Genomic DNA, 17,854 nt, shown 5'->3' on the forward strand with positions numbered 1-17,854 from the left:
CAATGTCATAACCCCTCATTTAATGCTTCAGTAAATAATAATTTAAACAGAAAACAGAAGTAACTGATTACTGCTGCTGTAGGTATTATTTAGCTAGTTAGAATTTGGAATATTTTATAAATCACTCAGTCACAAAGCACTCCTCTCAGTGGTGTAGCATCAAAACTGTAGATAAAAACAGAGTTAAAAATCCAGAAAACAATTTTTAAAAATACAAATATACATAAAACCATCATCATTAAAGCACAGATAAAATCAGTAAAGGTTTAAAAAAAACATAGGAAACTACAATATATGATGGTAGGCTTGACAAAATAAAAAAAGTTTTCAGAAGACATCTTAAATAACATAGCAAGGATGCCTGCCAAATGTCAACAGGCAAGGAGTTCCAAAGCACTGGTGTTGCCACACTAAAGGATCAACTTCTTACTAATGCAGAATGGATATTATGTGGCATTTGCAAAAGTACAAGCTCCACTTGGGAGAAAGAGAACAGTCTTCATCTTGGAGGAATAGTGTACTCCACATTTGGAACATTTTAACCATATACAAGTTTCTCCAGTAGTACAGACAACTGAAAGAAATAGCTGCAGGTTTGCCGAGAGAAACTGTGTTTTTGCCCCTGCACTTGTGGAGCTCCCAAACCTCAAATAAGTTATCAGAACTATTTGCCTGTTGGATGGAAAGAGGTTGGATTGAGTCTAGCACTGCTTGCCCTACTGCTACTCCAAAAAGTGATTGGCATTCTAACATTTTGTTAAGAATGCTGAACGTGGGGATAATATTCTATGTGCCTACAAGATCCTGCATATGTGGGCTTCACTTCAGTGGATGGTGCAGCTCTATATGTGCGCAGAGTTGTAGAATCATCATTGTCTGCTAGCTCAGTTAGTAAAATAACCATGTCCTATGGGCTCTCCTCTGCGTACAAAAGTGGTGTAGGACTGGAGAAAAAGAAGTAAATGAAATTTTACACGAATAGTGCTTAACATTACGAATTAAACAACATATTTTTGCTTATAGCAGGATGTCCCTAATGTATCCTAAGAGAAAACAATTTATTTTATTTTATTTTGTGTTTTATTTTAGGTGCCCCGACCCCTTGCTATGAAGAAAGAGGGAATTCAAACTAGGAAACGAAAACCAAAGAACATTACTAAGGGAAAGTCATGCTCTGGTAAATATAATCAAATAATTTGTGGCAGGACAGTAATTTGGCCCTCTGGAGAATGGAGAGTTCTAACCTGGTATACTACAATTGCAGGTAATAATAGCAATAATGCCGTCCCTATGACTCCAACTTCAACGTCTTCTACGAACTCAGATGACTGTAGAAAAAATGCTTCCCCTACCACACAAACCACAGCCTCAGGGGTAAGTGACAAAATAGTATCCATGCTTGTAGGCAAGTGGATTTCCATGGCGCATGTTATCTCCTTTTTTATCTTATCTAGAAGAACAGTAATCTAAACAAACTTTTCAGTTAGTTAGTTGATACTGGAGTAGGAATATCTGAGGAAATTGCCTATAAATGCAAACACAATGTAAAACCAAAGTACTTCACAAACGTCTTTATTAAGATATAAGATTTATCTCTTATTTATACTGTGTTGTGTTGTATTATATATTATATATTATATTGTACTATGTTATACGATAGGCATTGGCTCTGCTCCAGGGTGGGGTGATCCACAGGTTAAAACATTGCCTCCTCATACCAAGTTGTATGGTGCATGTTCCACAGCTACACTGGGGAGAGGGGGAATACCTGGATAGTAACCTACAGATCTGCTCTTGGAGCATCTCCCCCACCCATTATTCCCTTTGTTGGTATGGGGAAGTTTGTTCTAGGAAACCCTAATTTTTCTGATGATGATGTATTTTGTAGAGAGTATAATGCATTTAGATGAAGAGAGATTTTTTCCCCTTCAAATGTATATTTTATTTTAGCATGTAGTATCACAAATAGCTTGTTGATAATGCGTATTTATTTTACAAAATTTACATACTGCTTGATTGTAATAAAACCTCTAAGCAGTTTACAAGGAATATTAAAATGATCAATAAAAACAGTTCCAAACAAGCAACTCCAAACATTTAAAAAAGATTATTAAAATTAACAGACTAAAAAGAGATTAAAACAAATCAACATATATGTACCTGGGTAGGTTTACCTAAATAAAAATGGTTTAAGCAGGTATCAATAGGCAGGGAGTTCCAAAGTGTAGGTGCTGCCATACTAAAAGACCCAATCTTTTGGAATGAGTATTATGTGGCACCTGTAACAATGCCATATAACCCACATTTGTCAGATAATGATGGATAGCCATTCATGCTGAGCGCACCCGATGCAAGCATACGCCAGGGCTATCAACCAGTTAAATTAGAAGTGGTGGTTGGTTAAACATCTTCCTTTTAACTGAATAGCCAATTAGGCTGTAATCCTTTACACACTACTTGGAAGTAAGTCCTATTGAAATCTATAGAGCTTACTTCTGAGTAAAACATGCATTGAGGAATCAATTTCACTTTTTTCAATACAGATGCATATATGCATAGGGTCGCCATAAGTCAGAATTGACTTGAAGGCAGTCCATTTTATTTTTCATTGCCAACATTGCAGTTTTTAAATTGTTTTTTTTAAAATGTGTTTTTTAAATTTGTGTATTTGTTTTTAATCTTTTTAATTGTTGTAAACTACCCAGAGAGCTTCGGCTATGGGCTGGTATATAATAATAATAATAATAATAATAATAATAATAATATGGAAAACTTTTTGAAATACTGGCCCAGTTTGCATATCACAGTAAGCCATAGTTAATGGTTTACCATGAACCCACCTTTCCAGGTTGTTTGTCTCCACCGCTGCCAGCAACAGAGGAAACAAACCATTTCCTGGCTTAGTGTTATGCCCAAAACAGGGATTTTGGTTTATTTTGCTCTGGAAAAACACAATCAGTAAGCAAAGAATAAACCTTGACTACAGATCTCTGGTTTGAATGTCATGCTAAACCATGGATTATGGGTTTTTTCCCCCAGTGCAAGTGGGGAGGAGCAAAGTTGCCAAAATCATGGTAAGCCATTAATAATTTCTGTTTAATGTGTTCCATATGTGTTGCAGGTCTGTGTGCTCAGTGGCCTGCACAAAAACCTGCAAAGCAGGACAAAGGTTTCTGGAAATCCTTTATATTAAGGGATGCTTCTCATTTTGAAGAGTTGTCCTTCATCACAGTTTCTTGGAGCTTGGTGAATATCAATGTTTGCAGAACACCTTATTTTTCAGTTCTCTGATCAATTAAATAGTCGAGATTAGTTAAGGCTGGAAGGAATCCAATGGCTAGCATCCAATCCCCATTTCCCAAAGAAGAATTTTCAACTTGCAGATAGGGGAAATCAGACAGAGACTGCACAATTTATCTAAGGTCCCTCAATAACCACATGACTTGGCACACAGTGGAATCCACACCCACCTGATTTTTGTCTAATGCTGTTGTTTGGTAAACCATTTAGCTACAGATAGCCCCCCCCAATCTAACCAAACAGTATTTAAATCTAACAGTTCCATATTATAAATCCACCGGCATTCTAGTTCAGTCACCATTAAACAGGCCTTGGAATTAATACTGGGAAGTCAGGGTTGACAGAGCTTCTGCTCTTCTTGAGTAAAACTGGCTTGATTCAGATGTGTTTTCATTACAACAATGAGCCTGCATGAGTTGCAGGATCAGTCACTCCTCAAATTCAATCTCCTTCTCATTTTGTGCATGAAAGGAAATGGAAAGCTTCCACCAACTAACCCCAGTTCCTCCCATTATGTGAAAAGCTGAGGAAATGTGGTTTGTTCTAACTGTGGTGAGTTAACAAACTAAGATATCAAACCATGATTTGAACAAATCACAGTTCCCTCTGCTTTGACTGAATAGGGAACTGGAGTTAGTTTAAAAGTGGACATTTAGATCTCTTTTCACTCATGAACCGTGGGGGAGTAGTGTACAAGCCCAAGGCTCATACAGGTTAATTCATGTAAAGGCAAACCATGGTTTGTCATTATGTCGGAACTGTGCAGCTCTCTTACCATATATTGGATAATTGGTCTCCAAGCCCAATAAATCAAATTATGTCTATGGCAAGTAGGGTTGCCAGGTTCATGGCCTGATCCTGATCCTGTATCTTTAGGAGAAGAGAAAGTCAAGCAAGTGCAGGTGTTCTTGCAACCCTGTAATGGGAAAAACCACAAGGTGGAATTCTCCCTTTCCCCTGCACAACTTTTAAAGACACTGAAGACCTCTTGGCTAGCTACAATATTTATTGTGAGATGTAGACTGGAATATAGACTGTTTTACATAGCTGAAAATAAATATTGTTGGCTTCACTGGCAAATCAACATTCCAATAATGTTTTTCACCACTATCGATCGGAATTTTTCCACACCATACATGTATTATAACATCTCCTTTGAAACTTATCACAATACACCCTTTTTCTACAAGAGCTATAGTAGGCTTGCACTTTTAACAGTTGTATAAATTCAGAGATGGTGCTTAGATCCAAAAGATTAAAATAAATATGTAAAAAGGAAGCATTTTAGAATTCCAACACGAGAAGACTGCCTGGGGAACTGTATTGCTGACAGCTGTTTGATGCAATTTCCAACAAGGAGCTGTTTAGTGCCAGCACTACTGTTAAGATTTCTTTCTTGGGCAGGAGATGGGAACCTCTTTTGGGCTGAAGGCCACATTACACTTGTGAAAACCTGTTGGAAGCTGTGTTCTGGTTGCGGGCAGGGTCAGACCCAAGAGTGGGCAGAGACACAAATAGCTATTTCTATGGAAAGGAGGCATACGTACCGCCAGTCAAGTTTTACCTCCCATTTTCTCCATAGACTCTTTTTGTTTTTACGAAGATTGTTTATAAAGCTCTCTAGCCCCCTTTATCTGTCCTGACTGTGCAAAAGGCAAAAAGAACTCAGCAATTCCAGCAGAAGTATGTGAATAATGTCAATAGTTGAATGTGCAGCTGAACTACAAACACTGCTTTGCAGCTATTCAAAGGTTCAAACGTCAAAATGCAATTGCATTTCCAAAATTGCATGCACCTAATTGCATGGACACTTGTGGCATATTTGCAAAGAAGTCTACCTCTCTGCTGAGGCATTTCCCCCTCTGCTTTGATCTTATTGCAAAGATAGGAGCTGCAGTTGACCACTTTGCAGAACATCAAAGCCTTTCCCCTCTCAGCCTTTTCCTGCTGGAGCTGATGGGCAGAAGGAGACCCAGGGGGCCAGATAAAATCCAGCTGTGGGCTGTATCCGGCCTGGAGGTTCATCACCCTTGATCTAGGAGAAAAAGTGCACATTTCTGAAGTACAAAATACTGCTGTTTGTATGTTGGAATTTGGGCTCTATCCCCTCAACAGAAGCATAATTCTTAGAGAACATGGTGGACACTGTGCAACCTATGTACATTCATTGTACATTCAGCTGCTTTGTCAAAAACCTTATGTATTCCAGTCATGTAATTTACTTGAAAAATGGCATTCTCTTTTTAGTTAAATAATCTCCAGAACTATTTGTCTTATGATCGCTGGTTTAAGTGTCTCTTGTTCTCTGACCCAATTCCTTTCATTTGCTTCACTGCTCAAATATGCAGTCACATTGTGAAAGAGAAAATATGTCCTCCTGCAAATGTTATTATATATGGATATTTACTGCACTGCTTGGCCTTGAACTGGCTGGTCTTTAGGTTATGATTCCATCAAACAGGGCTGCAGAAGAGGTGTATTATCCTCCCCCCAAATCTGTGAAAGCACAATTCTGTGTATGGTTACTTAGAAGCAAGTCCCACTGATTTCAAAGGAGTTTTCTCCTAAGCACCTTTACAAGGGAGTAAGCCCCATCTGAGTAACTGTGCTTCTGACTACTGTGCACTTATCCTGGAAGTAAGGCCCAATGAAAACGGGACTAACTTCTGAGTAAACATGCATAAAATTATGCATTGCTATCTACTAATAACAGATGAAAACCTGATAAATTTTGTCTGCATATAGAACTTTATAGACGTATCAACACAACCAAATCGGCTTAAGTACTCTTTCCTCCATGTTGGATAATGGCTATTGACTTTTCCCTATGTGTTTTCTCTGGTAGCATCCCATCAAATAGATGGGATTTCCTTCAGAGTTGCTGAGGATCAAATCTAACGATGCAGTCTTAAGTAAACAGGGAAGTTCCACTGGAACCAGTATGACTTAGAGAAGGAATGGGGAAAATATGGCCCAGCCAGGTGTTGTTAGACTCAAACACCCCTCATCCCTGACCATTGGCCATGCTTGCTGGGGCTGATAGGAGCTGGAGTCCAACAACATCTGGAAGGCCACAGGATCCCCATCCCTGACGTAGAGCCTTTTGGCCCCTTGGTTCAGCATCATGGGAATACAAGTGCCCAATTGGCATTTGCCTAGAGGAAAAATGTAATGTAAGGAAAGACACATATCTCCAAATGTGCCCTCGGGAGTAATGGATGATCTTAATTTCTCAATATGTGGTCACTCAATGTTCTTGAGTGCTGGGTTTTGCTCTTCATATTTCCTGGCTGTATGTGCACAGTGGGAGATCTTAAAAGAAAACAGCGTTAACATCTGGATCATGTTGGTTGAGAAAGGCAAGGATGAAGAGTATTTGAAATGTTTGTTGGAGCAGTAAGAAACAGTAGTATTTTTTTCTTTTTGAGGAACTACAGTTATTGCTATCTGCAGTGATTTCTGCAGGAAACACACAAGTATGGTGGTATGAGGTGTGTGTACAGCTTTAAACAGCCATGTACATCCCTGTCTGGAAAAACTGATTGGGCTAGATTTCCCAGACGCATGTACACAGCATTTATAGGCACATGTACAGACACCTATTACTTCCACATTTTTACACATTTGCTTCAGGAAACACTATTGAACATCGATTTCCCACAGGAATCATTAACCAGTAGCATTGACCTAACGCTCAGTATTTGCTAATACAAATCATGTGAAAATGAGCTGATACAATCATACCTATCATGTCCCTGACTGTACTGTAAAAAGGGCTTGTTCCGTAGAAAGGTGCGTTATGCATGCATGAATAGATTATTGCTTGCCCAGTGCTCACAGTTCACAACAGCTGGCTATAGTGGTAGGTTCATACTGCTTCATGGTAAGGCTGGCCCAGTAATAGATTCTAGCCCTTTGTAGATGTTCCCTCCATACACAGCATTAAAATGTGGAGGATAGAGTGGAATTACACATCCTGGCCTTGCTCCTGACATCTGTGTGCCTGCCTAGCTCCATCTCTGATATCTGTGCACCTAGTCAGATCTGCCCCTTTGACTCCTGGGTGTCCAGCAAAGGTCTGAAGGGGGGAGGGCTGCTGAAGGGACTCCTTGTTGTGAGGAGAAGTCTATGTGAGTACCACTGGCTTCTCCTTCAGATCTTTGTCTAATGTGTGAAGGTCAGAGATGGGTTGGCACATGGATGTTGGGGGTATGTCCACAAAGCAAGGGCCCACTTCATTCTTAGCATACCAGCCATGCTCATGGGGGAAAATGCGCAACTAGGGTTCTTTCATCCTAAAACACTTCCCAGGTTGATTTTGGGGATGAGAAGGGTGTCCCAACTGATACAGTAAAAATGCTTTGGAAATGATGAGCCATCATGAAGCCACAGTACTAACACTAATTGGAAATGTTGCTTTTAACTTGTGCTATGCCAGATTCACTTGCTATTTAACTGATTGCAATCCTACTTCATCTTAAAAAATCATACTTCTTAAGTTTCGCAACCAGGAAAATTCCAAATTGACACAAGAGATTATGAAGACTTTTCAGACACTGTTGCTTTCAGTTCACAAAAAGGTTATTAATAGAATCATAGAGTTGGAAGGGGTCTATGAGGACATCTACTCCAACCCCCTGCTCAATACAGGAATCCTAGTTACAGCAGACCCAACAGATGGTTGTCCAGTTGCCTCTTGAATGCCTCCAGTGTTGGAGATCCCACCACCTCCCTAGGTAATTGGTTCCACTGGTTTAACAGTTAAGTTTTTCCTGATGTTCAGCTGTAATCTGACTTCCTGTAAGAAGCTCATTATGCCGTGTCCTGAACTCTGGGATGATCGAGAAGAGACCCTGGCCTCTGTGTGACAACCTTTCAAGTACTTGAAGAGTGCTATCATATCTCCCCTCAGTCTTCTCTTCTTGAGGCTAAACATGTCCAGTTCTTTCAGTCTCTCCTCTCAGGGCTTATTTCCAGTTCCCTAATCATCCTTGTTGCCCTCTTCTAAACCTGTTCCAGTTTCTTCTTAAAGTACACTGTTCAGAACTGGATGCAGTACTCAGGATGAGGCCTAACTAAATAGAGGGGAACTTCATGCCGTTTGTAAACCTTACTTCTGTTAATGCAGCCTAAATGAGCATTTGCCTTGTTTGCAGCCATATTGCATTGTTGGCTCGTATTCAGTTTGAGATCAACAACATTATTAATCAACTGGAGAAAACACATTCCTTTACTGGTACAGAAATGATTTATTCCACCTTTCTGGACAATAATACCAAAAGATTCCTAGCAATGTGGAGATTCAGAAGAACTCATAAGAACATAAGAACATAAGAAGAGACTGCTGGATCAGGCCAGTGGCCCATCTAGTCCAGCATCCTGTTCTCACAGTGGCCAACCAGGTGCCTGGGGGAAGCCCGCAAGCAGGACCCGAGTGCAACAACACTCTCCCCTCCTGAGGCTTCCGGCAACTGGTTTTCAGAAGCATGCTGCCTCTGACTAGGGTGGCACAGCACAGCCATCATGGCTAGTAGCCATTGATAGCCCTGTCCTCCATGAATTTGTCTAATCTTTTAAAGCCGTCCAAGCTGGTGGCCATTACTGCATCTTGTGGGAGCAAATTCCATAGTTTAACTATGTGCTGAGTAAAGAAGTACTTCCTTTTGTCTGTCCTGAATCTTCCAACATTCAGCTTCTTTGAATGTCCACGAGTTCTAGTATTATGAGAGAGGGAGAAGAACTTTTCTCTATCCACTTTCTCAATGCCATGCATAATTTTATACACTTCTATCATGTCTCCTCTGACCCGCCTTTTCTCTAAACTAAAAAGCCCCAAATGCTGCAACCTTTCCTCGTAAGGGAGTCGCTCCATCCCCTTGATCATTCTGGTTGCCCTCTTCTGAACCTTTTCCAACTCTAGAATATCCTTTTTGAGATGAGGCGACCAGAACTGTACACAGTATTCCAAATGCGGCCGCACCATAGATTTATACAACGGCATGATGATATCGGCTGTTTTATTTTCAATACCTTTCCTAATTATTGCTAGCATGGAATTTGCCTTTTTCACAGCTGCCGCACACTGGGTCGACATTTTCATCATGCTGTCCACTACAACCCCGAGGTCTCTCTCCTGGTCGGTCACCGCCAGTTCAGACCCCATGAGCGTATATGTGAAATTCAGATTTTTTGCTCCAATATGCATAATTTTACACTTGTTTTTATTGAATTGCATTTGCCATTTTTCTGCCCATTCACTCAGTTTGGAGAGGTCTTTTTGGAGCTCTTCGCAATCCCTTTTTGTTTTAACAACCCTGAACAATTTAGTGTCGTCAGCAAACTTGGCCACTTCACTGCTCACTCCTAATTCTAGGTCATTAATGAACAAGTTGAAAAGTACAGGTCCCAATACCGATCCTTGAGGGACTCCACTTTCTACAGCCTTCCATTGGGAGAACTGTCCGTTTATTCCTACTCTCTGCTTTCTGCTTCTTAACCAATTTCTTATCCACAAGAGGACCTCTCCTCTTATTCCATGACTGCTGAGCTTCCTCAGAAGCCTTTGGTGAGGTACCTTGTCAAACGCTTTTTGAAAGTCTAAGTACACTATGTCCACTGGATCACCTCTATCTATATGCTTGTTGACACTCTCAAAGAATTCTAATAGGTTACTGAGACAGGACTTTCCCTTGCAGAAGCCATGCTGGCTCTGCTTCAGCAAGGCTTGTTCTTCTGTGTGCTTAGTTAATCTAGCTTTAATCATACTTTCTACCAGTTTTCCAGGGACAGAAGTTAAGCTAACTGGCCTGTAATTTCCGGGATCCCCTCTGGATCCCTTTTTGAAGATTGGCGTTACATTTGCCACTTTCCAGTCCTCAGGCACGGAGGAGGACCCAAGGGACAAGTTACATATTTTAGTTAGCAGATCAGCAATTTCACCTTTGAGTTCTTTGAGAACTCTCGGGTGGATGCCATCCGGGCCCGGTGATTTGTCAGTTTTTATATTGTCCATTAAGCCTTGAACTTCCTCTCTCGTTACCACTATTTGTCTCAGTTCCTCAGAATCCCTTCCTGCAAATGTTAGTTCAGGTTCAGGGATCTGTCCTATATCTTCCACTGTGAAGACAGATGCAAAGAATTCATTTAGCTTCTCTGCAATCTCCTTATCGTTCTTTAGTACACCTTTGACTCCCTTCTCATCCAAGGGTCCAATTGTCTCCCTAGATGGTCTCCTGCTTTGAATGTATTTATAGAATTTGTTGTTGTTGGTTTTTATGTTCTTAGCAATGTGCTCCTCAAATTCTTTTTTAGCATCCCTTATTGTCTTCTTGCATTTCTTTTGCCAGAGTTTGTGTTCTTTTTTATTTTCTTCATTTGGACAAGACTTCCATTTTTTGAAGGAAGACTTTTTGCCTCTAAGAGCTTCTTTGACTTTGCTTGTTAACCATGCTGGCATCTTCTTGGCCCTGGCGGTACCTTTTCTGATCTGCGGTATGCACTCCAGTTGAGCTTCTAATATAGTGTTTTTAAACAACTTCCAAGCATTTTCGAGTGATGTGACCCTCTGGACTTTGTTTTTCAGCTTTCTTTTTACCAATCCCCTCATTTTTGTGAAGTTTCCTCTTTTGAAGTCAAATGTGACCGTGTTGGATTTTCTTGGCAATTGGCCAGTTACATGTATGTTTAATTTAATAGCACTGTGGTCACTGCTCCCAATCGGTTCAACAACACTTACATCTTGCACCAGGTCCTGGTCCCCACTGAGGATTAAGTCCAGGGTTGCCGTCCCTCTGGTCGGTTTCATGACCAACTGGTCTAGGGAATAGTCATTTAGAATATCTAGAAACTTTGCTTCTTTGTCATGACTGGAACACATATGCGGCCAGTCTATGTCTGGGTAGTTGAAGTCACCCATTACTACCATATTTCCTAGTTTGGATGCTTCCTCAATTTCATATTTCATCTCAAGGTCTCCCTGAGCATTTTGATCAGGGGGACGATAGATCGTTCCCAGTATTAAGTCCCTCCTGGGGCATGGTATCACCACCCACAATGATTCTGTGTAGGAGTCTGCCTCTTTTGGGGTTTCGAGCTTTCTGGATTCAATGCCTTCTTTCACATATAGAGCGACTCCGCCACCAATACGTCCTTCCCTGTCCTTCCGATATAGTTTATATCCAGGATATAGTTTATATCCAGGGATAACCGTATCCCACTGGTTTTTGTCAGCAATTTGGTTATTGTCAGCAATTGTTTTTAGCTCATTTTAATTCCCTTGAAAAGTGAAACTTTCAGAGCCACAACCCATTCCCTTCCCTATATGCCCAGAAGGCTGGTTAGATTGTCTTTGCTACTTCACCAACAGCACTTGACAATATACTTTGTCATTTGTAGTTTGCCCCATATTTGTTGGACACCAGTCATTACCACATGTGATCATGTCTGAATTGTGGACCACAAACTTTCCTATCTAAGCCACATTTTAAGCACGCTCCATACCTATTGTTTTTGTATCTGTCTTCTTCCACGTATGTGTTAAAGGTCTGTCAGCTGAATACTTTTTAAATGGTACTTCTTGTTTTCTGAAAATGCTTAGATCTTGTTATACACAGTTGTTTAATATTTTAGGGCAGATTCAGAATCCCAGCTGTATAAGGTTTCAGAGTCAGCTGCAGTTTTGCTTGTCTCATTATAACAACAGGCAGTATATATTGTATTTCCAAGTTCTAAAAGTGCTTTCTTTTTAATGTTTTTTCTCTTAAGGTTTCAGTGGGCCTTTTTTTATTTGCCAGAGATTTGGCTTTACATTCATCTCTCTCTCCTTTGTTGATTTTCAGAGAAATTGAATTAATACACTTTTGCCACTGCTAGAGCTCTCTGCAGGGGTCGCAATCTAGCAAAGCCATGCTAGATGCAGGGTGGGGACTATAACCCCACCCTTTGTCAGCCACACTCATTGCTAAAAATATATTTTATTGTGTTTTATTTGAGTGTGGGTTATATTTTGTCTTGAATTGTATTTTAAATGTTTATGCTAGCAGCCTCCTTTTAGGTTATATGGTGAAAAGATAGGATAAAGAGAGTGAGTGAATGAGAGTATTTCCTGGTCATAACTCAAAAGATTCCTCCAGTGCCTTTAAATGGGCAATAGCCGCTTCTCCCACCTCTTTCCCCTGTTCTTTCTCTGCCACAGGCACCCATCAAGTATTGTTCTCTGTCTCCACTGTCAGAGGTGGTATGTCCTTGAATGCCAATTGCTGGAAACTACAGAAGGGGGGGAGTGCTGTTGCACTCAGGACCTTCTTGTGGGCTACCCTTAGGCATCTGGTTGGCCACTGTGAGAACAGAATGCTGGACTAGATGGGCCACTGGCCTGACTGAATAGGGCTCTATTTATGTTCAGAGGTGGCGAAAAGCCAGGCTGAAGAAGTCCCATTAGCTCATCTCCTGATTTGGTGATGGAACTTAAATGTGCAGGGGATGGGCTAGAATCTTAGGGTTGCAACTAGGGTGGCTTCTTATGCATTTTCCCCAAAAGAGGAAATACATCACCAGAACATATAATGTAAGAGGATGCAACATATGCACATTTTATGCAAATCTAACGTGTGTATGTGTATCTATACCGTTTCAGAAGGGCTAGTCCTATAATTAGGTAGTGTGAGGCAGTTCTCTCAATCAGCTGATTTTAAGTGCCTTGAAAGAGCAACTAATTGTTAAGTTATTTAATGTATTATTCTTGTATTTCTACTGTAAGGAGGGGGAGAGGCCCTTGTGGGGTTTTCTGAGTCTTGACCCGATCTGGTAATATGCTAGGGTGGGAGCTGGAAGTCCTGTGATTACTCATAATGCATTGTGATCTAATATGTCAGTTTCCCCAACCTGGTGCCTTCCAAAGGTTTTGGACTACAATTCCCATCAGCCGCAGCCAGCATGGCCAATGGGAGTCCATGCTTGCTGGGTTGACGGGATTTGTAGTCCCAAACATTGGGGAGGGGATCAGGTTGGGGACACTGCAGTGGGTACACAAATTACTAAAGCAGTCTGGCTGTCTTTTTGTACTCCAGGCTCTTATCTCTTGTCCCAAGGTCAGCTTCTGGAATTCGCACTGATATTATGTTTTGAATATCCAGCAGCAGTTGTCATGTAGCCCAGACACGTTGTCTGTCACACACAACTGCACTCTGAGCTGTGCACTGTGCCAGCGATAAAAACACTCACATGGTTTCCTTATGCCTAAAATAGGGTTTGATGTTGGGTTGATTTTTTAAAAAAAATAAAACATAATAAATTGTTGTGAAAAGAAAATAATGAGAGTTAAGATGACTGCAGCTTTTAACATCTTTTTTTAGGGAGTGCCCATAGGATCAGTTTAGAAGCTGCAGCTAGGGCAGAATGCAAAATCTAGGATGCTTAGTGGAGCATCTTTCTATGCATTTATTTATTTGTTCATTTAATTAATTAACAATGAAAACATCAACAATAAAACACATATAAACACAATTTTAGGTCAATGCAGATAAAGACTAGGACAAAATTTCCCACTTAAAATACTTGTTGGAAGAGGAAAAGTGCCAAAAAGACAACAAAGATTGTGCCTGTATGATCTAAAATGGAGGGAATTCAAAAGAGAAGGTGCCACTTATTACATCATATGGAATGGACTTCTTGATGAGATGGTGTCCACAGGAGGCCCCCTCCTGCAGAGCACAGTGATCAATTGGATATATAAGGAGTGAGATTATATTAGACCAGTGCTGAATTTCACTAACTGCCTATTCACTACTTAGCTGAGTTGAGGTATGTTGGTTATTTTTAGGCAGGGCCACCGACAGACAGGTAGAAAGGGTCCGTTTGTATTGGTCCTGGGGTCAACAGGGGCCCCAGACACTTGGCTTTCTTTCTTTTCTTTTTTTTAAATGCAAGTTTCTAAATGGTACAGAACAAAAGATATACCAATATGTGACACCCTCTCCACACTATTTCTGTGAAATGAGCTAGCCAGCTTCTCCAATCCCCACACTTTCAGGTTTGTAGCCAATAAGTGAAGTCAGAGCTGTGACTGATGAGAGATTTGTTGAATTCCAGACAATAGCTAGAAACTCTTGCAAGTCCTGAAAACATATTCCTTTTCTCAATTGTCTCTGCATAGTGGTTACTGGTGTGCATCAGCACACACATGAGTTGAGTAAGCTTATAGCTTTCAGCAGCAGTGCATGTACCTGCTCACCCACTTTTCTCTGTGTGCACATCCAACATGAAGTCCAGAACAGAAGATTAAAGAAGCACACACACACAGCACAGCAGGATCTTGGTAGGCATGCACAGTAAACAATTTCAGTGAAAATAGTAATAAAACTGTACGTGCAAGTTCTTTTTAAATTACATGCAAAAAATAGCATATTGTACATTTTTTCTATCAAATAAAAAGTGTACATGTAGCTTATGATGCCATTACAATATATTATGGATTTCTAAACATAAGGAGTCATACAAGTTTAAATTTTCCTGGACTGCTGAGCAGGGCAGTTTATTTGTCTAATTCATAGCCAGTTTTGAAAATCTTCCCAATATGAAGCTGTAGTCCTATACTCCCAGAAAAGCTGCAATGCTACTCCCACATACCTGGGAGTAAACCCCACTGAATTTAATGGGACTTACTTTTGAGTAGAGATGGTTAGGATTGTGCTGTAAATCCATGGAAAGTTTGAGTAAACACAGAAAAGGATTGTGTTGTAAATCTGTCTCTCCCCTTCAGTCCTGTTATTTTAAGCAATTAGGCAGGGCTTACTTAGGTGTCACTGCTGTTATTTGGCAGGATACTAGTACTGATGTTTTTTTGAAAAATTTTGTGCGTTGACCAACTGACTTTTACAATAGACTAGTATATGGAGTGTGTGTATTTTTACATCTCCTGTGTGTCTATATGGAGTCTTTTCAACAACCCTGTGAAGTAGGTTAGGCTGAGAGTTGGTTTGGTCAAGCTGCTTAGAGTATTTGTGTATGTGTGTTGGCAAGTTGTTTTTTTGGGGGGTAATTTGCTGTAAAATATCGGGACTGGAACATTGCTGTGAAAAAAATTGGGGAGTGCCTTTGTGTAGATTTTCCCCTTCACTGCATGGTTTGTAAATACAACATGATATATTTGCACCTTGGTTTTCTTTCTGTGACCCCCATTTATCTTTGTAACAACCCTGTGAGGCAGGTTAGGCTGAGAGTTGGTTCAGTCAAGCAGCACAATTTTTTTAGCTGCTCCTACGTTGCTAATATTATTTTAATGTTTAAATGTTATTAAATAATTATATGATTATGGCTTTTGAACTATATATAACTTTTGTAAAATGCCTTGTGAGGGCAGGAACTCTGAAAGATAGGTTAAAATCTGCTAAATAAATACATCTTAAATCAAGACTTAAATTTAAGATCAAATCTTAAAAATTAAATTTTGTGGATTCCAAAAAAGTGTTCATATTGGTAATATATGTATATAAGCAGCAATTCTTACCAAAAGATTGCTTGCAAGTGGGGAGGTGGGAAGTAGGGGCCCTGGTCTACATACAGTGTATCAGGCCCAGGAAATCCTGTTGACACCCCTGCTTATAAGACCCTATACAGCCTAGGACCAGAGAGTACTACCTCCTTTATGGACCAGCCTGTTCACTGGGGTTGTCGTCATCAGCCCTTCTAGTCCTGTAGCTAGTGGAGAAATATCTTACAACAACTCAAAGAAGGACTTTCTCTATGGTGGCCCCACATTGTGAAATGACCTCCCCTTAGAGATATGCCAGGTACCTATAGTCAGATGTTCCATTGGTTGGTAAAAATCTGTTCACACAGACAACCTTAGTACTGGCTTTACTACTCTCTGGATATTCTGTTTTGTGATTTTGGCTTGGTTCATGTGCCACACTAAACTAAACTATGGCTTTGCAGCAGAGCTTGGAAGATTACTTTTAAAAAGTAATAAATTACAGTTACAGTTACATGGCCCCCCAAAAGTAGTAATTACCATTACAATTACTCTGAAAGTAGCTGATTACTTTACTTTTACTCAAAAGTAATTGCTACAATTACATTTTAGTTACTTTTTTATAAAAAAAATTGCCTACAAGGTGCTGGCCTTGGCTGCTGCACATCTGAGTAGCCTAAAACAACATTAAAAATAAGCACACACACACAGAGGGTAGTAGAATATTTTTTTTATCCATAAGATTAACAGTATGGCATAACAGAATCTCACATCCCCCCACCCCACCCCCAGCAATGATGATACCCCCCCACACATATTTTTGTATATATATATTGCCTCCAGCTCTTTTCTCCTTCCACTCCTGTCAATTTTAAAACAATTGTTTTCTCCACCCCGTCTTGCTCTCCACCTCCTCCCTCGTCGCCTCCTAAGCACCCATAGAGCACGAAGGAAGAACAATGCTGCACAGAAGCCCAATTTGAAGCACATGAATTTTATTCACAAATCAGAGCAGAAGACTTCCCCTGCTTTCCCCCAAGTAATGCGCAAAAGTAATGCTGGAAACATTACAATTACTCCTGAAGAGTAATGAAGTTACTACTCGTTCTATTACCAGCAAAATGTAATGAAGTTACCCACTCGTTACTCAAAAAAGTAATAAATTACAAGTAATTCGTTACTTGTAACTTCCAAGCTCTGCTTTGCAGAGCAAACATTGGTTACAGCTTGTGGTTAGTGAGGAGAGAGCTTAACTGTGAGCACTGGTTCAGACAACACTCTAAACCAAGGTTTGGCTTAGTTCAGTGTAGCCCGGCAGCAAAAAGGACCAGGGAAGAGTAAAGTGGCTGTGAGCTTCTCTCCAGGAGCCCACAGGCTTGCTAAGCCATAGTTTGGTTTAGCATTATCCATGAACCAGAGTTTCGTGTTGTTTTTATTGTACTGGTTTTATTTTGTAAACTACCTTGCTATTTTTCACAATGAAAGGTGATCTATAAATAATTTTAAATAAATAAATGGATGGATGCTGTTTCAGTAGATGCAAAATATAATGTGTGGAATCAGAATCCTACACAGAGGAAGTGAGTCCATTCTCCAAGAATCAGGGTTTATTGGAACAGAACATCTTAAAGAGGAGCTGCCTGTGAATTCTCTCCCAAACTAGTTTATGCAGGGCTAGCTAATGAACTGCCAACCTACATTGTGCCTTGAAACAGAACTTGAAGTAGCAGCACAATCCTTCTTTGCTGTTATGTGGGCCAGAGAGGGTACTTCCCTGTTTTGCATTTTGCCCATGTTATTCATGTTACGCAGTGCCCAAAATGTTGAGTTGCCTTTTCCCAGCCACAAAAGAAGATGGTTTGAGTGCTGCTTGGCAAATGCAATGTACATGAAGTAAAAGTGTTACACTGAGAGAAGTCATTAGGATCTCATGCAATGCATTACAGTAGGGCCCCACTTTTCAGTGGCCCACTTTTTGGCATTCCGCTAATAAGATGGCTTTCAAATAGAGTAAGGCCCCACTCATGGCACTTTTTCCGCTTTTACGGCATTTTTTGGGCTTTGGGTGCCATTTTATTGATGGAG

At 40.3% G+C, this 17,854-nt stretch overlaps 1 protein-coding gene across 4 annotated transcripts in view; it reads left to right on the forward strand.

Annotated features, from left to right (window-relative positions):
• The window catches only part of GATA6 (GATA binding protein 6), a 45,785-nt gene that overhangs the window by 24,983 nt on the left and 2,948 nt on the right, over positions 1 to 17,854 (forward strand). For all 4 annotated transcript variants that reach the window (XM_061596849.1, XM_061596866.1, XM_061596839.1 and 1 more), the window contains exons 5-6: positions 1,090 to 1,177; positions 1,265 to 1,374. In XM_061596849.1, coding sequence (XP_061452833.1) covers positions 1,090 to 1,177; positions 1,265 to 1,374 — 198 coding nt within the window. The remainder of the gene's footprint in view (positions 1 to 1,089; positions 1,178 to 1,264; positions 1,375 to 17,854) is intronic.

Source organism: Rhineura floridana, chromosome 1 (assembly GCF_030035675.1).
Source record: "Rhineura floridana isolate rRhiFlo1 chromosome 1, rRhiFlo1.hap2, whole genome shotgun sequence".
Lineage (NCBI taxonomy): Eukaryota > Metazoa > Chordata > Lepidosauria > Squamata > Rhineuridae > Rhineura > Rhineura floridana.